Source organism: Pristiophorus japonicus, chromosome 4 (assembly GCF_044704955.1).
Source record: "Pristiophorus japonicus isolate sPriJap1 chromosome 4, sPriJap1.hap1, whole genome shotgun sequence".
Classification (NCBI taxonomy): domain Eukaryota; kingdom Metazoa; phylum Chordata; class Chondrichthyes; family Pristiophoridae; genus Pristiophorus; species Pristiophorus japonicus.
In genome coordinates this window covers 159,911,724-159,934,705 of record NC_091980.1, presented here as the reverse complement: position 1 = coordinate 159,934,705, position 22,982 = coordinate 159,911,724, and the positions used below count along the sequence as shown (strand labels likewise).

The 22,982-nt window shown below is 45.6% G+C and overlaps 1 protein-coding gene across 13 annotated transcripts in view; it reads right to left on the bottom strand.

Annotated features, from left to right (window-relative positions):
* eif2ak4 (eukaryotic translation initiation factor 2 alpha kinase 4) overlaps positions 1–22,982 on the bottom strand; it is a 189,496-nt gene that overhangs the window by 92,797 nt on the left and 73,717 nt on the right. For all 13 annotated transcript variants that reach the window (XR_011593046.1, XR_011593048.1, XR_011593047.1 and 10 more), the window contains 6 exons: positions 16,243–16,365; positions 5,681–5,785; positions 4,879–4,942; positions 3,744–3,823; positions 2,901–3,002; positions 980–1,030 (listed from right to left, as the gene is read on the bottom strand). Coding sequence is in view for 7 of the 13 variants with exons in the window: in XM_070878735.1 (XP_070734836.1) it covers positions 980–1,030; positions 2,901–3,002; positions 3,744–3,823; positions 4,879–4,942; positions 5,681–5,785; positions 16,243–16,365 (525 nt within the window). In the remaining 6 variants the exon portion in view is untranslated. The remainder of the gene's footprint in view (positions 1–979; positions 1,031–2,900; positions 3,003–3,743; positions 3,824–4,878; positions 4,943–5,680; positions 5,786–16,242; positions 16,366–22,982) is intronic.

Here is a 22,982-nt window from a genome sequence, read left to right as displayed (position 1 = left end):
TTAAGTACTTTTAAGATGCAGTCAGTGTATTGCAGAGAAGTGCAGCAGCCAAGGCCCCACTGACAGCAATAACATAAAGGACATTATAATGTTTTTTTTCAAAAAAGTGACTTTGGTTCAGGGATAAATATTGGTCAGGATATCGAGAGACGTCCTGCCCTACTTCAAAATTATGTCATGGAATCTTTTACCTCCACCCAAGGGGGAAGACAGTGCCTCGGTTTAACATCTTATCCGAAAGACAGCACCTCCGATCGTGCAGCACTCTCTCAATACTGCACTGGGACTATCAACCTATATTATGTGCTTAAGTCTCTGGAGGGGGATTCAACCAACAACCTTCTGACGGAGAATCAAGAACGTTACCACTGAACCAAGGTTGATATCTTGACCAGATATACCCCACAGAGTACCAACATTTAAAAGAGTAAGGAGAGAAGAAAGGGTAAATTAGGAACTAATTAAAAACAGAAAATGCTGGAAATCTCAGCGGGTCAGGTAGTACCTGTAGAGAGAGAAACAGAATAAACGTTTCAGATTGATGACCCTTTGTCAGAACTGTCACCACTTTCTACCTTCCTCCAATCTGAATAACTACCCTTTACCCTTACTCTTTGCTTTCTAATTTTTAGCCAGTTTGATATCCATTCAGCCATTTGTCCCCTGGCTCCACATGCCCTAATCTTTGTCATGATCTTACAATGTGCCACTGTGCATTGCTGAAACTTTCCTCTTCAGAACGTCAGGGTACCACAGCGGGAGGTGACCTAACCCTGGTTCTTTCCCAATGGTGGAAAATTCTTCGAGTGGCACAACAAAGTGAGTTGGAGTTCTTTGCTGATAAACGTTTCCATTCTGCTTCAGAAGCACTTGTGTAAAAAATGGCCATTCCTGGAAATAAATGCTGCCCACCTTGCAATCCCTGGGCCAGAGACGTTCTGCAGGTCACAACAGTGCAACTGATGAGGCAAAACCGTACCTGTTTTGAACACTTTTCTTCATCAAAATCTTCGGGGAACTCAATTGTTGGCTGGGAGAGGAAAAAGCAGCTTGAAATTAGATTAAACATTTCCAGCAATCACCTGAAACACAAGCAATGTTCTTTCAGAGGTTAAATGGGGCATTTACCCCCAAACTCCTGGATGCACCACTGCAATCCTCAAAGCCCAATAAGAGAGGGCTATTCTGTGTCATCAAAACTGCATACAGTTTTAGCCTCCTTATTTGAGGACGGATATACTTGCATTGGATGTAGTTCAGAGAAAGTTCATGAGGTTGATCCCTGGGATGAAGGGGCTGTCCTATGAAGAAAGGTTGAGCAGGTTGGGACTATACTCATTGGAATTTAGAAGAATGAGAGGTGATCTTATTGAAACGTATAAGATTCTGAGGAGGCTCGACAAGGTGGATGCAGAGAGGATATTTTCCCTTGTGGGGGAATCTAGAACTAGGGGACATAGTTCTAGAATAAGGGGTCGCCCATTTAAAATGGAGATGAGGAGGAATTTTTTCTCTCTGAAGGCCATGAATCTTTAGAATTCTCTACCCCAGAGAGCTGTGGAGGCTGGGTCATTGAATATATTTAAGGTGGAGATCGACAGATTTTTGAGCGGGCAGGGAAGTGGAGTTGAGGCCAAGATCAGATCAGCCATGATCTTATTGAATGGCAGAGCAGGCTCCAGGGGCCAAATGGCCGACTCCTGCTCCTATTTCTTATGTTCTTATGTCATGAGGTGAGAGAATAGTGCAGGTCATCCCATATTGCCACTCTCCTCCACAACCAGACATGCCACATCAATCCTGCATGCTTATGAACATGAATGGACTGGACTGTAATTGTCTTTTCCCCTTCCAAATTTGAATACTCCACCAGTATTTACTCCCTACACTTGCCCTTACAATGCTTTTACTTAAAATGTTGTGCCACGGTGAGGAAAGCCAGTGCTGGGTGGTTCTATTTTTGGCATTCACTGTAAGCCTCAAGCATTGTCAGGTCTGAAATGGAATAAATGACTCTTCCCCTGGTCCAATGTCTCAGCTCAAACCTCGGAAGAGCACCCATCAGCACTTCTGAGTGAGAGACAATTTAACAGTAATGTTTACTGAATTGAGAGAGAGATTTTTTTCCTTGGATGTATTTTATTTGTTTTTACATACATTTTATCTGTTTGAGTATTGTGCCAATTCACTGTCTTGCTATATCGCTTCTGTGTATTATTAGATCCATAAATAAATCAAAAAGTACGGGTTAAAAAAAAAGAATCTACATTTATACAACGCATCCACACAATGTTTCAAAATTCCAAACGCAATGAATTACTGTGGGGATTGTTGTTCTGTGTACTAGGAACTACAACAACTTGTATTTATACAGCGCCTTTAATACAGTAAAATGTCTCAAGGCGCTTCACAGGAGCAAACAAAATTTGACACCGAGCCACGTAAGGAGATATTAGGGCAGGTGACTAAAAGCCTGGTCAAAGAGGTAGGTTTTAAGAAGGAAAGAGAAGTAGAGAGGTGGAGAGATTTCGGGAGGGAATTAAAAGCTTAGCCTCGACAGCTAAAGGCACGGCCATCAATGGTGGAGTGATTAAAATCGGGGATGCTCAAGAGACTAGAATTGGAGGAGCACAGACATCTCAGAAGGTTAAGAATAAGATTAAGAGTAATCAAACTAATTAAGAATGGTCAAACACCTTTCACTCAGGACTCCATTTAATGGACAGTGAGAAGATTGCCTGCTCATCTTGGATTTCAACCTCGTGTTACAATTTGGGCAGACTTACTGGAATTGAACACACAATCTGGTTATTTTTCCGAGGCAGAAATGAATTTACTGAGGGTTACAATTATTTGAATTCCAACATGTCTCCGTTAATAGTCAGCATGCTAGCACCTACCATTCGTAGCTTGCTGAGGACAGAGATCCTCTCGGATGTCGTGCCCATGGGATGATATGACATCTCAAAGAAAATGATTCCCAAACTGAAGAGATCCACTTTCTAGAACAGATGATGGCGAATTAGCTGTAGTTTCATGAATTAACATGTGATTGGACAATAACGCCAGATCGCAGATGAGTCTGGTCACACTAGACTGCGGTATATATTTTGTAACATCACTCGTACAACATGCTACTTTTCCAATTATACCACTGTCACTGTTCTCGCCGATGGTCATACCTTGCGGGGCAACCCCACCCTACAATGGCCCCTCCGCAAAGGTCACCATTCTTTCTAAAGCCTATTCCTCCCACCAAAAGGTGCAAATGTCCCCCTGTTCCTCCCAAGATAACAACACTCCACTCCACTGATAGGCACTATAGCTCCATTTGCAGTCACGCATGGTGCACATAAGGCAGTGAATCACCTCTGCCATGCAGTGCAGAACTTAAAAGTTTATGCACAGATTTTTTTTAAATCAATAGTTTTATGAAGTACGAGCTAACAGGAGGCAAGTACGAAGCCAGTCACCTCCTGAATGCAGCAGCTCCAGCGTCAGTTAAATTCAAAATGGATGGGGAAAGAGAGACCTCCAGCCTCATTACAATATTTAAATCAAGATAACGCCCCAGGGAGCGGGTTGTTCGCCCACCCCCTTGATTCCACCTCCGGCAAAACAGGAAGTGGGCAGGTTGGAGGCGGGATCAGGTCGGGAATCCGACTTTTAACACTTTAACTGCCCCCTCGCTCCAAACCCACCCTTTTTTTTTTTAAATGGGAAAATTCCAGCCAATGTATTACCTGATTGTAGGTGGCTTTTGTATTGCCCTGTACCTCAGGACTCACGTACAAGGCAGTGCCAACCATTCCAGTCAGATTCCCTGTGATTGAAAAAAATGTTGAGCTGAAACCTTGCGAGATTCATAATGAACAAAGGATTTCAAGAACTGTAGCCTCGGAATCAGAAATGCAGAGATAGAATGTGGAACTTGGATCTTTTGGACACCATCCCTTAACCTGCTCCCATTATTGCTCCATGTGTAGTTATCTTGTTTCTGTGAAGATATTTGGGACCTTTTATTATGCTAAAGTATTATGTAAAAACGTAAATTTGTTAATGTTTTTGTTGATGATTAGTTGAGGGCGGACTATTGGCCATGGCTCCAGAGAACGGCTTGCTCTTCAAACAGCAGCAGTTCTTTAACATCTGCCTGAATCACTGGAACAGCCAACAGCCAGACACTTGGTCTTACATCTCATCTAAAAGCCAACACCTCTGACCATACAGCACCCTTTCAATGCTACACTGGAGTCTCAATAACTTACAATTATTCAGCATCTTTAACGTAAAATTATATCTTCACGGAGATATAAGGAAAATGGATGCCAAGCCAAAGCAGATTAGTAAGACGCAACCAAAAGCTTTGTCAGAGACAGGATTTAAAAAAAAAAGGATATATTTAGATTATGCACCCACATCTTGGAACACGACTTGAATTCACAAGCCTCTGGCTAGGATGTGAAAATACTACCAATTCAGTCGAGCTAACACTTGAGGATCATTTCAGGCAGATGAAAAAAATACATACAGCAACTTAGCAGACAAGTGAACTGCTCAGAGCGTCAATGTAAATAGAATTTGCTGATAAAATATTAACATTATCACTAACTTGGGGGAGCAGCGGGTCAGATACCTGGCACTGCAACATGCACTCAAACGCAGCCCAGGTGGACAGAATGAAAATCTGTTCTGTTGACACGAGTCCTAGATGAATTGAATGTAGGCAGTCTCAACCTAGTTCCTAGCACCAAACTGCCCTAAGCTGACTGTCAGGGACCACAGGGTGGTCATGTGGGAGCTAGAACAGAAGGCAGCATTAACCCATCCCCGGTGCCACCCAACCACCCAGACATGGTGCTCAGGAAACAGCCTCACCTGCTGGGTCGAGTTTGATACAGTGAATAGATCCACTCCCATCAGTTTCTTGCTTGTCACCTGTCTGTGGGAAAGAATACTTTTAAATCATGAGTTTTATTTGTAGCTTTGCGGTGGACGGGTTGGGCTGAAGTTCAAACTCGCACCGGTGACACAACCAGAGACGTTGCACACCGGGTGCAGCTCTTCCAGGCGGTGCTGCTTAGCGCCACCACTAAACCGGACCCGAGAATCGCTGCGGGGCGCTGGAGGCTGACCGCTCGGCCAAAACACCTCACCGCCACCATTGCCGGCACTCTGCGGCAACAAACGGAGCGGAGAAGGCCGGAAAATTCAGCCCCTCGACTCATCCTCCAGCTCCTAGAGCCACCGGGCACTCTTACTTAATCTAGAGAAAGACAGATTCCTCTGCATAAGTGAGACACTTCCCAATCTAGCAACACAACATTGAAACCTGTCTTAGCAGTACCAGTTGGATGAGAGCAACTACCGGGAGTGTGACAAAGTATTACAAAGAAAATCACTATTTTAAAACTTCAGTCCACTCGATACCTGCATTTTAATCTTTTAAAAATCCTTGATTACAATAAATAAATGTAGTGTGCATGGGTCTCTCTCTCTCTGGCAGATAACCACATCTCCCCAAACATATATTCATTCACAACAAACATAACTGATATCCCACACAAACAACAATACGAGTCCTGCACCACACAATACATCGTATACCAGAAAGCACAGCCTTCATAGTCTATCCATGTGGGCTGCAGCATCTTTAATTCATATTCAAGTCACTTCTTACCACATTTGCAAGATGATCTGTGGCTAAACCGAAGTCTCCTATTTTCACGTGATCATTGGAATCCAGAAATATATTAACAGGTTTCAGATCCCTGTGAATCATTCCCTGAAATAACACAAGAGAACAGAACAGCTGGTCAAGGCAGAATGGGCCCAGAAGTTCATCATTAGAACTGGAATCCACGATTCCTCACACCCCAGTTAAGAATCAGACTGGACTCGGTCAAAGCCAAGTTGGTTCGACCTTTTGTCTTTACCTCTTTCCCACTGAAAATGCTTAAATACCCAACACCTGAAATGTCATATTTTGTTTTTAAAACCATTACTTCCTCCCATCCCGATCATTCCCCCGGTACAACACCCATCTCTGCTCTCTTACACAACAATTAAATAAATACTTTGGTTCTGTCTTCACGGATGAGAACACAAATAACTTTCCAGAAATGCCAGGGAACCAGGGGTCTAGTGAGCAAGATAAATTAAAGGAAATGATAATTAGTAACAAAATAGTGCTGGAGAAACTAATGGGACTGAAGGCAGATAAATCCCCAGGACCTGATGATCTGCATCCCAGAGTACTAAAAGAGGTAGTCATGGAAATAGATGTATTGGTTGTCATCTTCCAAAATTCTATAAATTATGGATCAGTTCCTGCAGATTGGAGGGTGGCAAATGTAACCCCACTATTTAAAAAGGGAGAGAGAGAATATACGGGGAACTACAGACCGGTTAGCCTGACATCAGTAGTAGGGAAAATGCTGGAGTCTATTATAAAGGATGTGATAACGGCACACTTAGATAATGTCAACGGGATTAAACAAAGTCAACATGGACTTATGAAAGGAAAATCATGTTCGACAAATCTACTGGAGTTTTTGAAGATGTAACTGATAAAATAGATAAGGGAGAACCAGTGGATGTAGTGTATTTGGATTTTCAGAAGGCCTTTGATAAAGTCCCACATAAGAGGCTAATGTGCAAAATTAAAACACATAGGATTGGGAGTAATGTATTGGCATGGATTGAAAATTGGTTAACTGACAGGAAGCAGAGAATAGGAATGAATGGGTCTTTTTCAGGGTGGCAGGCAGTCACTGGTGGGGTAACCACAGGGATCAGTGCTTGGGCCCTAGCTATTTACAATATATACAAATGATTTGGATGAGGGAACCAAATGTAATATTTCCAAGTTTGCTGACGACACAAAACTCGGTGGGATTGTGAGTTGTGAGGAGGAGGCAACGACGCTGCAAGGCGATTTAGATAGGTTGAGTGAGTGGGCAAACTCATGGCAGATGCAGTATAACGTGGATAAATGTGAAGTTATCCACTTTGGTAGGAAAACCATAAGGACAAAGTATTATTTAAATGGTGATGGCTTGGGAAGTGTCGATGTACAGAGGGACCTGGGTGTCCTTGTACACCAGTCATTGAAAGCAACCATGCAGGTGCAGCAAGCAGTTAGGAAGGCAAATGGTATATTGGCCTTCATTGCAAGATGATTTGAGTATAGGAGCAAGGATATCTTACTAGTTATACATGGCCTTGGTGAGACCGCACCTGGAGTAATGTGTGCAGTTTTGGTCTCCTTACCTAAGAAAGGATATATTTGCCATAGAGGGAGTGCAGCGAAGGTTCACCAGACTGATTCCTGGGATGGTAGGACTGTCGTATGAGGAGAGATTGGGTCGACTAGGCCTGTATTCACTGGAGTTTAGAAGAATGAGAGGAGATCTCATTGAAACGTATAAAATTCTGATGGGGTTGGATAGATTGGATGCGGGGAGGATGTTTCCATTGGCTGGGAAGTCTAGAACAAGGGGTCACAGTCTCAGGATATGGGGTAGGAAATTTAGGACCGACGTGAGGAGAAATTTTTTCACTCAGAGGGTGGTGAACCTGTGGAATTCTCTACCACAGAAGGCTGTGGAGGCCAAGTCACTGAATATATTTAAGAGGGAGATAGATAGATTTCTAGAAACAAAAGTCATCAAGGGGTATGGGGAGAAAGCGGGAATATGGTGTTGAGATAGAGGATCAGTCATGATCATATTGAATGTCAGTGTAGACTCGAAGGGCCGAATGGCCTACTACTGCTCCTATTTTCTATGTCCAAGGGATGCAGAATCGAACATTTGTGGCAGAAAATTAGTTTTGACATTCATTGCCAGATCTGGTTGGATCACATAAAGCACCAGCGAGTCCTGCTCTCCCCTCAGCCAAAACTGCTCGCTATCCCAGGATCATCCTGGAATGCAAAGACAACCCTCGGCAACTCTTCCCTACTACAAACCATCTTCTTAAACGCTTCTTCCTTGCCCCCTCCACCCTCGCCTCCAACAACAATTTGTGGAGCTCAATAATTTTTTTTCACTGAAATTGAGACAATTGGTTCAGCTGCCTCTGCTGCATCCTCCCTTCTCCTAGCCCACAAAGTTAAACTTCCCCTAAGGTTCTCCCGCCCTAGCCCTGAATTCATAACTTTCTCTAGTTTCTCTCCCATCTCTCCTCATGTCTTCTCCGAGCTCATCTTGTTCATGAGACCCACCTCCTGCTCCCTCAACCCTATTCCCACCAAACTATTGCCCACCGAACTGCTCTTCCTGGCCCCCATATTAGCTGATATTGTTAACGGTTCCTTCTCCTCAGGCATTGTTCCCCTCCCTTTCAAATCTACTGTCATCGCCCCCCCTCATAAATAAGAACTCATCCTTGACCCCTCTGTCTTTGCAAACTACCTCCCTTTCCTAGAGAACAGGAAATAGTGCTAGAGGACTGGCGGACAATTAATGTTAGTCCTATATTTAAAAAGGAAGATAGAACAAGTCCAGGGAACTATAGACCAGTTAGCTTAACATAAGTACAGGTTGCACCTCTCTTATCTGGCACCCTCGGGACCTGCCCTGTGCCGGATAAGGGATTTTGCCGGACGAGGGGAGGTCACATTAAATTGGATGGTACAGGTACTGAGCAAGGGGATATCGGGGCTGGCTGGCTGGCTTGGGACTGGAAGTGCGGTCGAGAGATCATGTTGGGGGAGAGGGGGGGGGGACGGCGCGGTGGATCGCGGGGTCAGACCAGCGATTGTGGGAGTCGGCAGTGAGGAAGGACTTCAATTTGTTCATGCGCATGCACCACCCAGTGTCCGGGAATGGTGCCGGATGAGGGGTGGTGCCGGATAAGGGAGGTTCAACCTGTAGCAGGAAAAATAATAGAATATTTAATCAAAGATGCAATAGAAAAATATCGAGAAACTGAACACATAATAAAGCTCGGATTTTAAAAAGGCAAGGTCATTTTTTGAAGTAGCAGAAGGAGTAGACAAGGGTAATGTAATAGATATAATATATTTGGATTTTCAAAAGACCTTCGGTAGGGTACCACATAGAAAACTCATGGCTACAATCAGAGCATGTGGAGTTAAGGGAAAAGTAGCAGAATGGATAGCAAGCAAACTACAAATCAGAAAAACACAATGTCGCTACTCAGACTGGCAAAAGGTGGGAAATGGTGTTCCACAGGGATCGGTGCTGGGACCACGGTTATTCATAATTTACATGATTAATTTGGAATCGGAAATCAGAAGTACAATTTCTAAAATTGCAGACGACACCAAATTAGGTGGTATCGTTAATACTGAGGAAGAATGTGACAAAATACAGGAAGACATTAATAAACTTGCAGAATGGGTGTGTAACTGCCAAATGAATTTCAATATAGGCATGTGTGAGCTGGTGCATTTTGTTAAGAAGGCCACATACTCCTTGGAAAATAAGAGTCTGAATGGGATAGATGAGCAAAAGGATCGAGAGGTATAGATACACAAATCACCAGTTATCATCACAGGTTAATAAGGCCAAAAAAGGCAAACACTGGGGTTCATTTCTCGAGGGATAGAATTGAAAAGCAGAATAGCGGTGTTAATTAATTATATTCAAGAGGGAGTTAGATATGACTCTTTCGGCTAAAGGGATCAAGGGGTATGAAGCAGGAAAGGGGTACTGAGGTGAATGATCAGTCATGATCTTATTGAATGGTGGTGCAGGCTCGAAGGGCCGAATGACCTACTCCTGCACCTATTTTCTATGTTTTTGGGCCCAAGTTTCCACACGCGCCTAGAACGGCGCAGTCCCAACCTGGACACCCGTTTTTCGCGCCACAAAGTGCGCCTAAAAAAATCCTCCGTATTCTCCACCTCCCTGCAGGTCCTCTGGCCCTCGGCGCAGCGCAGCACAGCACGAGCTGTGGGGGAGCGGAGCCAGGTCCCTGCGCTGAAAACAGTGCCGGGACCTCTGCACATGCGCGCTACAGTGGGCACGCAAGTGCAGTAGCTCCAGGCGCCCGAAACTGTGTGGGAGGGGCCCGAAGCACGCAGCCCCTAGCCCTGGCCGAATGGCCTCACTGGGGCTGCGTGAATAAGGCTCCTCCCACGGCCAGCTCCTGCTTTCCCCCCCGACCAGACCTGACCCGACACCCACCCACCCACCCACCCCCCTCTCTCTCTCTCTCTCTCTCTCTCCCTCCGACCCGAACCGACCCGAACCAACCCGAACCGAACCTCCCCGACCCGACCCAATGCCACCTACCTGTAAATCTGGTGCTGGGGACAGGCCCTACCCGAAGTCTCGGGCCGGCCCGTTCAGCCTTCGGTCCCGAAAGGCCTGCCTGAAGCACTTTCACACAGGTAGGAAGATGGTTTATTTAATCTTTTCTTTGCTTATAAATGATTATTCAGGTTGGATTTATTTGTATAATATTTGTATAAGTATAAATAAGGATTTATTATAGAATTTAATTACTTCCCTTCCCCCCCCCCCCACCTCGTTCTGGACGCCTAATTTGTAACCTGTGCCTGATTTTTTAATGTGCAGAACAGGTTTTTTCAGTTCTACAAAAATCTTCACTTGCTCCATTCTAAGTTAGTTTGGAGTACGTTTTCACTGTTGAAACTTTGAAACCAGGTGTCAGTGGCCGGACACGCCCCCTTTTGAAGAAAAAATTCTGTTCCAAAGTAGAACTGTTCTACCTGACTAGAACTGCAGAAAAAAAAGTGGAGAATTGCGATTTCTAAGATAGTCCTCCACCAGTTGCTCCTAAAAATCAGGCGCAAATCATGTGGAAACTTGGGCCCTTTATGTTAAACTTCTTTGGAACCTTAGTTAAACCACATTTGGAGTACTGTGCACAGTTCTGGTCTCCATTTTATAAAAAGGATAGCGAGGCACTGGATAAGGTGCAAAAAAGATTTATAAGGAGCATACCAGAACTGAGAGAAAGCTGAGGGGTGACCTGATAGCGGTCCTTAAGATTATGAAAGGGTTTTATTGGGTAGACATAGAGAAAATGTTTCCACTTGCGGGGGAAGTCCAATACGGAATTCAGGAGAAACTTCTTGACCCAAAGAGCAGTCAGTCGAGGAGGCAGGAGCTCGGAGCAGCGCGAGTCCGGGGTCGGCGAGAGGCCTATAAAGGCCAGCGGGAGTCGAGCAGTTCGAGCAGTCAGTCGAGGAGGCGGGAGCTCGGAGCAGCGCGAGTCCGGGGTCGGCGAGAGGCCTATAAAGGCCAGCGGGAGTCGAGCAGTTCGAGCAGTCAGTCGAGGAGGCGGGAGCTCGGAGCAGCGCGAGTCCGGGGTCGGCGAGAGGCCTATAAAGGCCAGCGGGAGTCTAGCAGTTCAAGCAGTCAGTCGAGGAGGCGGGAGCTCGGAGCAGCGCGAGTCCGGGGTCGGCGAGAGGCCTATAAAGGCCAGCGGGAGTCGAGCAGTTCGAGCAGTCAGTCGAGGAGGCGGGAGCTCGGAGCAGCGCGAGTCCGGGGTCGGCGAGAGGCCTATAAAGGCCAGCGGGAGTCTAGCAGTTCAAGCAGTCAGTCGAGGAGGCGGGAGCTCGGAGCAGCGCGAGTCCGGGGTCGGCGAGAGGCCTATAAAGGCCAGCGGGAGTCGAGCAGTTCGAGCAGTCAGTCGAGGAGGCGGGAGCTCGGAGCAGCGCGAGTCCGGGGTCGGCGAGAGGCGTACCGGTGCAGCTACAGGGAGAAGGCAAAGATAAAGGTGACGTCACAGCCTAGGGGGTAAGTGATTGGCTGGTGATTGGTGAGTAGTTTTTCTTTCTTCTTATATTGGTCAGTAACTTTTAACATTGTTATTACCAGTTTAAGTGTATCTAAGGGTTAAGACATGGCAGGAGAGCTCGGTCAGGTGCTATGCTCCTCCTGTACCATGTGGGAACTCAGGGACACTTCCGGTGTCCCTGACGACTACGTGTGCGGGAAGTGTGTCCACCTCCGGCTCCTGACGGTCCGCGTTACGGAGTTGGAGCTGAGGGTGGATTCACTCTGGAGCATCCACGATGCTGAGAATGACGTGAGTATCACGTGTAGTGAGTTGGTCTTACCGCAGGGAAAGGGTCCACAGCCAGATAGGGAATGGAAGACCAACAGGAAGAGCAGTGCAAGGAAGGTAGTGCAGGGGTCCCCTGTGGTCATCCCCCTGCAAAACAGATACACCGCTTTGGGTACTGTTGAGGGGAATGACTCATCAGGGGAGGGCAGCAGCAGCCAGGTTCATGGCACCGTGGCTGGCTCTGCTGCACAGGAGGGCAAGAAAAAGAGTGGGAGAGCGATAGTGATAGGGGATTCAATTGTGAGGGGAATAGATAGGCGTTTCTGCGGCCGCAACCGAGACTCCAGGAAGGTATGTTGCCTCCCTGGTGCAAGGGTCAAGGATGTCTCGGAGCGGGTGCAGGACATTCTGAAATGGGAGGGAGAACAGCCAGTTGTCGTGGTGCACATTGGTACCAACGACATAGGTAAAAAAAGGGATGAGGTCCTACGAAACGAATTTAAGGAGCTAGGAGCTAAATTAAAAAGTAGGACCTCAAAAGTAGTAATCTCGGGATTGCTACCAGTGCCACGTGATAGTCAGAGTAGGAATCGCAGGATAGCGCAGATGAATACGTGGCTTGAGCAGTGGTGCAGCAGGGAGGGATTCAAATTCCTGGGGCATTGGGACCGGTTCTGGGGGAGGTGGGACCAGTACAAACCGGACGGTCTGCACCTGGGCAGGACCGGAACCAATGTCCTAGGGGGAGTGTTTGCTAGTGCTGTTGGGGAGGATTTAAACTAATATGGCAGGGGGATGGGAACCAATGCAGGGAGACAGAGGGAAACAAAAAGGAGACAAAAGCAAAAGACAGAAAGGAGATGAGGAAAAGTGGAGGGCGGAGAAACCCAAGGCAAAGAACAAAAAGGGCCACTGTACAGCAAAATTCTAAAAGGACAAAGGGTGTTAATAAAACAAGCCTGAAGGCTTTGTATCTTAATGCAAGGAGTATCCGCAATAAGGTGGATGAATTAATTGTGCAAATAGATGTTAACAAATATGATGTGATTGGGATTACGGAGACGTGGCTCCAGGATGATCAGGGCTGGGAACTCAACATTCAGGGATATTCAACATTCAGGAAGGATAGAATAAAAGGAAAAGGAGGTGGGGTAGCATTGCTGGTTAAAGAGGAGATTAATGCAATAGTTAGGAAAGACATTAGCTTGGATGATGTGGAATCTATATGGGTAGAGCTGCAGAACACCAAAGGGCAAAAAACGTTAGTAGGAGTTGTGTACAGACCTCCAAACAGTAATAGGGATGGCATCAAACAGGAAATTAGGGGTGCATGCAATAAAGGTGCAGCAGTTATAATGGGTGACTTTAATATGCACATAGATTGGGCTACCCAAACTGGAAGCAATACGGGGGAGGAGGATTTCCTGGAGTGCATAAGGGATGGTTTTCTAGACCAATATGTTGAGGAACCAACTAGGGGGGAGGCCATCTTAGACTGGGTGTTGTGTAATGAGAGAGGATTAATTAGCAATCTCATTGTGCGAGGCCCCTTGGGGAAGAGTGACCATAATATGGTGGAATTCTACATTAGGATGGAGAATGAAACAGTAATTTCAGAGACCATGGTCCAGAACTTAAAGAAGGGTAACTTTGAAGGTATGAGGCGTGAATTGGCTAGGATAGATTGGCGAATGATACTTAGGGGGTTGACTGTGGATGGGCAATGGCAGACATTTAGAGACCGCATGGATGAATTACAACAATTGTACATTCCTGTCTGGCGTAAAAATAAAAAAGGGAAGGTGGCTCAACCGTGGCTATCTAGGGAAATCAGGGATAGTATTAAAGCCAAGGAAGTGGCATACAAATTGGCCAGAAATAGCAGCGAACCTGGGGACTGGGAGAAATTTAGAACTCAGCAGAGGAGGACAAAGGGTTTGATTAGGGCAGGAAAAATGGAGTACGAGAAGAAGCTTGCAGGGAACATTAAGGCGGATTGCAAAAGTTTCTATAGGTATGTAAAGAGAAAAAGGTTGGTGAAGACAAACGTAGGTCCCCTGCAGTCAGAATCAGGGGAAGTCATAACGGGGAACAAAGAAATGGCAGACCAATTGAACAAGTACTTTGGTTCGGTATTCACTAAGGAGGATACAAACAACCTTCCGGATATAAAAGGGGTCAGAGGGTCTAGTAAGGAGGGGGAACTGAGGGAAATCTTTATTAGTCGGGAAATTGTGTTGGGGAAATTGATGGGATTGAAGGCCGATAAATCCCCAGGGCCTGATGGACTGCATCCTAGAGTACTTAAGGAGGTGGCCTTGGAAATAGCGGATGTATTGACAGTCATTTTCCAACATTCCATTGACTCTGGATCAGTTCCTATGGAGTGGAGGGTAGCCAATGGAGGGAGAGAGAAAACAGGGAATTATAGACCGGTCAGCCTGACCTCAGTAGTGGGTAAAATGATGGAATCAATTATTAAGGATGTCATAGCAGTGCATCTGGAAAATGGTGACATGATAGGTCCAAGTCAGCATGGATTTGTGAAAGGGAAATCATGCTTGACAAATCTTCTGGAATTTTTTGATGATGTTTCCAGTAAAGTGGACAAAGGAGAACCAGTTGATGTGGTATATTTGGACTTTCAGAAGGCTTTCGACAAGGTCCCACACAAGAGATTAATGTGCAAAGTTAAAGCACATGGGATTGGGGGTAGTGTGCTGACGTGGATTGAGAACTGGTTGTCAGACAGGAAGCAAAGAGTAGGAGTAAACGGGTACTTTTCAGAATGGCAGGCAGTGACTAGTGGAGTGCCGCAAGGTTCTGTGCTGGGGCCCCAGCTGTTTACATTGTACATTAATGATTTAGACGAGGGGATTAAATGCAGTATCTCCAAATTTGCGGATGATACTAAGTTGGGTGGCAGTGTGAGCTGCGAGGAGGATGCTATTAGGCTGCAGAGTGACTTGGATAGGTTAGGTGAGTGGGCAAATGCATGGCAGATGAAGTATAATGTGGATAAATGTGAGGTTATCCACTTTGGTGGTAAAAACAGAGAGACAGACTATTATCTGAATGGTGACAGATTAGGAAAAGGGAAGGTGCAACGAGACCTGGGTGTCATGGTACATCAGTCATTGAAGGTTAGCATGCAGGTACAGCAGGCGGTTAAGAAAGCAAATGGCATGTTGGCCTTCATAGCGAGGGGATTTGAATACAGGGGCAGGGAGGTGTTGCTACAGTTGTACAGGGCCTTGGTGAGGCCACACCTGGAGTATTGTGTACAGTTTTGGTCTCCTAACTTGAGGAAGGACATTCTTGCTATTGAGGGAGTGCAGCGAAGGTTCACCAGACTGATTCCCGGGATGGCGGGACTGACCTATCAAGAAAGATTGGATCAACTGGGCTTGTATTCACTGGAGTTCAGAAGAATGAGAGGGGACCTCATAGAAACGTTTAAAATTCTGACGGGTTTAGACAGGTTAGATGCAGAAAGAATGTTCCCAATGTTGGGGAAGTCCAGAACCAGGGGTCACAGTCTGAGGATAAGGGGTAAGCCATTTAGGACCGAGATGAGGAGAAACTTCTTCACCCAGAGAGTGGTGAACCTGTGGAATTCTCTACCACAGAAAGTAGTTGAGGCCAATTCACTAAATATATTCAAAAGGGAGTTAGATATAGTCCTTACTACTCGGGGGATCAAGGGTTATGGCGAGAAAGCAGGAAGGGGGTACTGAAGTTTCATGTTCAGCCATGAACTCATTGAATGGCGGTGCAGGCTAGAAGGGCTGAATGGCCTGCTCCTGCACCTATTTTCTATGTTTCTATGTTTCTATGTTTCTAAGAATGTGGAATGCACTACCATAGGGAGTGGTTTAGGCGAATAGAATAGATGCATTTAAGGGGAATCTAGATAGACACGAGGGAGAAAGGAATAGAAGGAAATTCTGATAGGGTTAGATGTAATGGGGTGGAGTATAAACACCAACATAGACCAGTTGGCCGAAAGGCCTGTTTCTGTGCTGTCGGCTCCAGGTAACCCTATGTAACTATGTAATTTTTAGCTTCATGGTCAATGAGCTTGTCTTATATTTCTGCCGAGTGATTTTAACAGTCATTACCCCATCCTAACTTCCAAGCTGGATCCCTGTGATGTGAACTTCGTCACAAATCTTTTGAAAGTCTGGAAGCATCAGATATCACAGATCCCCTAGAGCCATCTGCAAAACTAACCTGTTCATGGATATAGGCCAGTCCATCAAGGATTTCCCGGAACAGCCTCCAGAGACGGTTGATGTCTCTATACAGTCTCTGGTCAATCGTGTCTCGTAAAGTGCTTCTCTCACAGTATTCCATCTGAAAGCAGCCAAGAAGATGCAAGTCTACACTTTGTAAGCCACGTGGCAATGTACCTGTAAATTCAGCAACTCAGATTCAAGTCATTAGGTGTTCTGCAAGATCATTTATTTAACTGAAATATATCCACACACTCTCAGAGCCTCACCACTAGAGTTATTGATATTTCAGCCAATTCGGCACATGGGCTTTGCTTCATGAAGTTATGATTACAAAATGTGCGGTTACTGGATTTTTTGCTTCTTCCTGGGGAGGTGTATATTTGTTAGCTGGAGTTGGAGAGATTTGCTGTGAATTTCCTCATGACTTCTCCCAGTCAGCCACCATAATCTTACCGGAAACCCTGGAACTATGTAGACAGGGTTATGGCAGCCAATCAGGACCCCTGAACAACCAACTCACAACTTGTGCCTGATACTGAAGGATGCAAGGACTATTTCACCTAATGTTTCACATGCCTGCCTGCTTTGTACAAACAACTTGTATTTATATAGCACCTTTAGAGTGTTTTAAGACAAAACAAATAAATTTGAAACCGAGCCACATAAAAAGAAATTACAGCAGGAGACCAAAAGTTTGGTCAAAGAGGTAGGTTCTAAGGAGCGTCATAAAGGAGGAAAGAGAGGTAGAGGTGTTTCGGGAGGGAGTTCCAGAGCTTGGGGCCCAGGCAGCTGAAGGCACGGCTACCAATGGTTGAGCAGTTATGATAGAGAATTCAAACAGGCTGCATTTAGACAGGCTGTGAAAATTCACAGACAAGTCAGAGATGCTACGTGAGTGGTAGCATGTTGCATTAAGTCATCAATCAACTTGACGTTTTAGGACCCTTGGGTAGCGAGCCAATTAAAAGGTTAAAAGACGATTAATTGAGCCAATAAGGTCAAAGAAGGCGAGTTCTTTTCTGTAAATTGATCCAGGTATAAGTACAGCCATTTTGACCATGTGGTCTTAGAAGGACAAAGACCTGGCTTAAAGCCAGAAGCTTGTTGCTCTCTGCCAGAAATAAAGTTACATTAAAACTACAATCGGAGTTCGTATTTCATTGGGAATTAAGAGATCTAACAATTTTGGCGTCACGAACAGGATCGCTGAGGAAAGAAACTGAATTTTGGACATCGGACCTACATACTGAGGTAAGGACTCCTCTTTATAAAAAAAAGTCCTCGGTCAAAAGTCTAAATTCGCCTCTCCTTCTACGCGATTCCGAAAGCCTCCAGTTTGCGAACCCTCCGGTTGGTAGTCGGCTCGAGGTCCCATAGACGTCTAAACTTCGGCGGTGTGTTAGTTAATTAATCACCGACCTATTGATCGGCTGGAAAGCCTACGACTCGAGACCCCAGTAAAGAAATCAGTATTATGGCAGCAGGAGATAAGAGCAAAGAATTGGCTACAACTGTTAAAGGTGGGCAGGCACCACCTGAAGTTTTGCTAGATTTAATTCTCGAACAGTTGAAAGAATACATAGAGCAACAATTCAATTTATCTAAAACCTATCTTAAGATCGAACAAAAGTACGGAACCTCCAAAGGACAATGGTCCTTGGATGAGATTAAAAAGGTCGGGGGAAAAACGACCCGTATGAAAAATAAGGAGCGAACTAGATGGTCCCTAGCGGTTATGGGAAAGATCCGAAACTGGAATGAAATTATACTGCGTTCCCAACATGATCGAGAACTGACCAGTACAAAGGATCAATTGCAAGCTGTTTGTGCACAGCTGCGACAGAAAAAACTTGAACTTGAAAAGCTGGAAGCGGAAGTTAAAGATCTTAAAAGTGAAATTAAAGAATGGAAAAAATCATTAGGTCAAGAGACAGTAATAGGAAAAGGAAAATGTATCGGTCAATTCCCAGGGTACCCATGTTTGGATAAATTAAAAGCGCAAACCCGAAGACACGACCGAGAAATAGATACAGATTCTGAATCCTCCGACGATACAGGGTCGGAGGATGAAGAATTAGGGGTGTGCTTTGCCCCGTTTAAAAAAAGACGAGTTGTAGTCAAATCAGAAGAGACTACGGATGAGGGCGGAACCAAAAAAACGAGGAAAAGGGTGTATGCAGAATACTTATTCCATGATCCGGCAGACCCAGAGAAAATTGATAAATGGTCCAAGGAATTACCCAATCCAAAGAAAGGGGGAGTAAAAATGTGGGACCAATTGGACCGCTTAAGAAATATATATCAACTTCATCCCTGGGACGGAGTGCAAATTTTGACCATAATGGTGCCAAAAACACAGGGAAGAAAATTGCACGACAAGGTAGAAGAAGCTTTGGGGCAGGATGAGCAAGAATTAGATGCAGGATGGGAGGCGATTAAACACTGGCTGCAAGCCTTCAGTCCAGCTAAGACAGACTGGGGAAAAATTGCAGCCTGCCAACAGAAAGGAACAGAGGAGGTCCTGGAGTATGACGAGCGGTTTAGATGCACGTGGCTAGAACATTCGGGTATGAATAATACGGATGAGGAAACAGATGAACAAGTGTTTGGACCCCTGAAAGCAGCTTTCGTGGCAGGTCTAAAGCCAGAACTGTCCAAACTGCTTAAGGTAGTGTTACCGGACTGGGAAGGTAGAGGAACTACCTTTACAGCATTGGTGGATCGATGTAACCAATTTGACCGGGATATGGGAGCTAAAGTCTGAGCTGTACAGGCTATGGGATGGAAATCCCAGGATTCCGATAAACAGTCATTAGGAAAATTACCCGGAAAATATCATTATTGTGGGAAAGAAGGTCACTGGGCCAAGACGTGCAGGGCAAAACAGAAAGATAACGACCTCATAGAAGCATTTAAGCGACTGACAATACAACAACAGAAGGAGTTACTTGGGATAGCAAAAAACGGTTAGAGCCCACCCTGGCCCCCCTCCTCACACTAATACAACAGAGGGGAGATGGGCTATATATAACTGTGAGGGTGGGCGATAAGGATGTGGACTGTCTTTTAGACACAGGGGCGGAATTAACATGCTTACCCCTACAATATGGAGACTTTTTGCCGTTGGATGGTAGGGCACGTACAGTCTATGGAGTTGGGGGCCATAACATGGAAATTAAAAGGACAACACCGGTACTTATAGGACTGGGTCCACATGAACTAACCACGCCGGTCTGCATAGGCCCAGTAGATCAACCCCTTTTGGGAATGGACGTTCTAATCCAAGTAGATTCATCGTTGCATTTCGAGAATGGTCGGGTGACATGGTCAATTAGAACTTTGAAGAAAGAAGAATTGAAGGAACACCCGATATGGGCTAAAGATAAGAACGATTGTGGCCTACTCCAGATGGAGCCTGCGTCATTTACCGGGACCAAGCCTCCATGCACTAAACAGTGTCCCATCAGTCCAACTGCCATCGCAGGAATCTTACTGGTTATTCAGCAATTGGGGAAACAAGGGGTGCTTATTAAAACGCATAGCTCCTCCAATAGCCCCGTGTGGCCGGCACAGAAATCTAATGAGACTTGGCGTTTGACTGTCGATTATAGGAAAGCTAACCAGTATATTGATCAAAAAGCTCCTTTGGTTGCAGATCCCTCCACCATTTTTAATGCCCTCAAACCGGTACATAAATATTTCTCGGTTATAGATATGGCCAACGGATTTTGGTCGGTGCCTCTGGCATCGGAGGTTCGACAGTGGTTTGCTTTCACGGTCCAAGGACAACAGTATACTTGGACCCGGTTACCGCAGGGTTTCCACAACAGCCCTACGGTATTCCACATGGCTTTACAAAGCCATTTGCGAGAATTACCTCCCCTGTCATCCACAGTCATCCAATATGTAGACGATATCCTGCTAGCTTCAAACACGGAAGAACAGCATGAACAAGATTTACGAGCTTTGCTGGACCACCTTCGGCTGAAAGGACATAAAGCCAGCATCGACAAAGCACAAATATCCCAAGAAGAGGTTGTATACCTGGAACAAAAGATTTCACAAGGAAAGAGAGAACTTACCCAGGATAGAACTGCAGCCACTCGGGCTGCTAAAAAAAACACCACTATTCAGGAACTAAGGTCTTTTTTGGGATTGTGTAACTTTAACAGAAATTGGATTGACTCCTTCACACAGCTTGCTCAGCCACTGAATGATATTTTAAAGGGGAAACGTGCCTCTAAAGAAGCCATCACCCTCACTAAAGAACAGCAAGAGGCCTTCCTGAGTTTGAAAAAGGCTTTGTGTTCGGCACTGGCTCTGGGAATCCCCGACAGTGGTAAGCCATTTACCCTGTTTGTCCATGAGAAAGAAGGATATATGAAAGCTATACTGACACAAGAACATGGGGATCGGCAAAGACCTATTGGCTATTATTCGGCAAAACTGGATGCGGTAGCCCTCGGATGGGGAAGTTGCCTAAGGGCCATGGAAGCTACATGTCGGGCGGTAATGACCACTGCGGGTCTCGTCCGCGACCAAAAGCTGATTGTCAAGTGTCCCCACACCGTACACGCTTTGCTGTCTATGAATAGAATGTCTCAGGTGACGACAATAAGCTGGACCTGCTGGACAGCAGTTTTGGAAGCTCCTAATCTCTATATCTTCCGGGCCAGCCCGGTTAATCCCACAACTATGCTCCCAATGTCAGAATCGAGGGAGCAAGAGGGGGAAGAATGTGAAGAGCATGACTGCGTGGAGGTTTTAAAAGAAACAGAAGAAGCAGCCTTAGCAGCAGAGGAGCCTCTGCACAACCCAGACCTCATCCTGTTTACAGATGGTTCCTCCTTTGTTGACAATGGTACCAGAAAAGCAGGATGGGCAGTTACAACCTTATATGAGGTAGTGGCAAAAGGATGTTTACCCTCAGGAACGTCAGCACAACAGGCCGAGTTACGGGCCCTGTCAGAAGCATGTCGAATAGCAGAAGGACAGACAGCTAATGTCTACACAGATTCGCGTTATGCTTTTGGAGTCGCTCACGACTTTGGTCTGTTATGGCGGAAAAGAGGATTCCTCACTGCTGCTGGTACACCTATCCGAAATGGAAAAGAAGTCCGAGACTTACTGGAGGCCATACAATTACCTCAGGAAGTGTCCATCCTGAAGTGTAAAGCCCATACCAAGGAAAATACCACAGAAGCACAGGGAAATAAATGCCCTAGCCGACCAGGCAGCTAAAGATGCCGCCTCACAGGGCGTTCCTCCAGAAGAACCAACACAGATGTGCAGATTGAAAGCACTCAGGACTCTGACACGAGACCTTCAAACAATGCAAGGCGAGTGCTCCCGAGAGGAAAAATGGACATGGATTGAGGCAGGAATTAAGCTATGTGAAGATGGTGTCTGGAGACAAAGAGTTACCGACAAGCCAGTCGCGCCACAAGGGCTTATGCCTTTTTTAGCCCAACAGATCCATTCATGGGGACACTTGGCCTCACAACAGATGACAGCACGGTTCCAGAAAAGCTGGTGGGGTCGGGGATTTAAAAAACATGCCCAGCTGGTAGTGGTCTGCCAGAAAAATAATTCTGGACCCATCACGGTAAAGCCCCAACTGAGGCCCCCTGCCCCTGTCGGACCATTTCAGCATCTGCAGGTTGATTATATATCTCTTCCTTCATGCCAAGGATACACTAACATTCTTGTCATGGTCGACAGATTCTCTAGATGGGTAGAAGCTGTCCCAACTAAAAGAGCCACAGCCAATCACACTGCAAAGGTCTTGTGTAAGGATTACATTCCCCGATGGGGAGTCCAGAGTAGCATTGACTCAGATCAGGGAACACACTTCACAGGTGCTGTCTGCCAAGAAGTCTGTAGGTTACTGAACATTACGTGGGATTATCATCCACAATCATCAGGACAAGTAGAACGAATGAATCGAACTCTGAAACAACGGCTTGCCAAATATCACCAAGAAGGAACACCATGGCCCCAGGCACTACCAATAGTGCTATGTAGCATTAGGGCAACCCCGAACAGAACTACAGGTCTAAGCCCATTTGAAATTATAACAGGAAGACCCATGTCGCTGCCAGGAACTATCGATTTACGGAAAGCTGATGTTCACTTAATGAGTGACACTTTGTTATCATACTGTCAGAACTTAACCAATGCTATTAGTTCTGTTTCCCGACAGATATCGGCAGCTTGGGGTAATCCACCCGAAGGAGGACACGACATCATCCCGGGAGTCTGGGTGTATGTGAAAAAGTTGCATAAAGAACCTTTGGGTGCCAAGTGGGAGGGACCTTATCAAGTGTTATTGACCACCCAGGCAGCTGTTAAAGTCCAAGGAAAGAAAGTCTGGATCCACGCTTCACACGTTAAATGAGCACCCGTAACTGAAGCTGAAATCTAATAAGGACAATTACTTTTTGCGAAAATGTATAAATTTACTGTATTATTGATTGTAGGTATTCTAGGCATGGGTCTACTTCTTACTAGCCGACCCTCTGCACCAAAGGGAAATAGTAGAGTAGCAAGGGAATTACATGTAAATACCTTTTTATATATGTCATACATTTATGCCAAACAAGGTAACATTTCTAGTTGTTGGGTGTGTGCGCATATTCCTATTCACTCAAAGGGAGGGATTCCCTTGAGGCCAGTTCCCTCGAATATCTCGGAAATGGCTGAGTGGATAATTAATCAAAACAAAACAGGCAATGC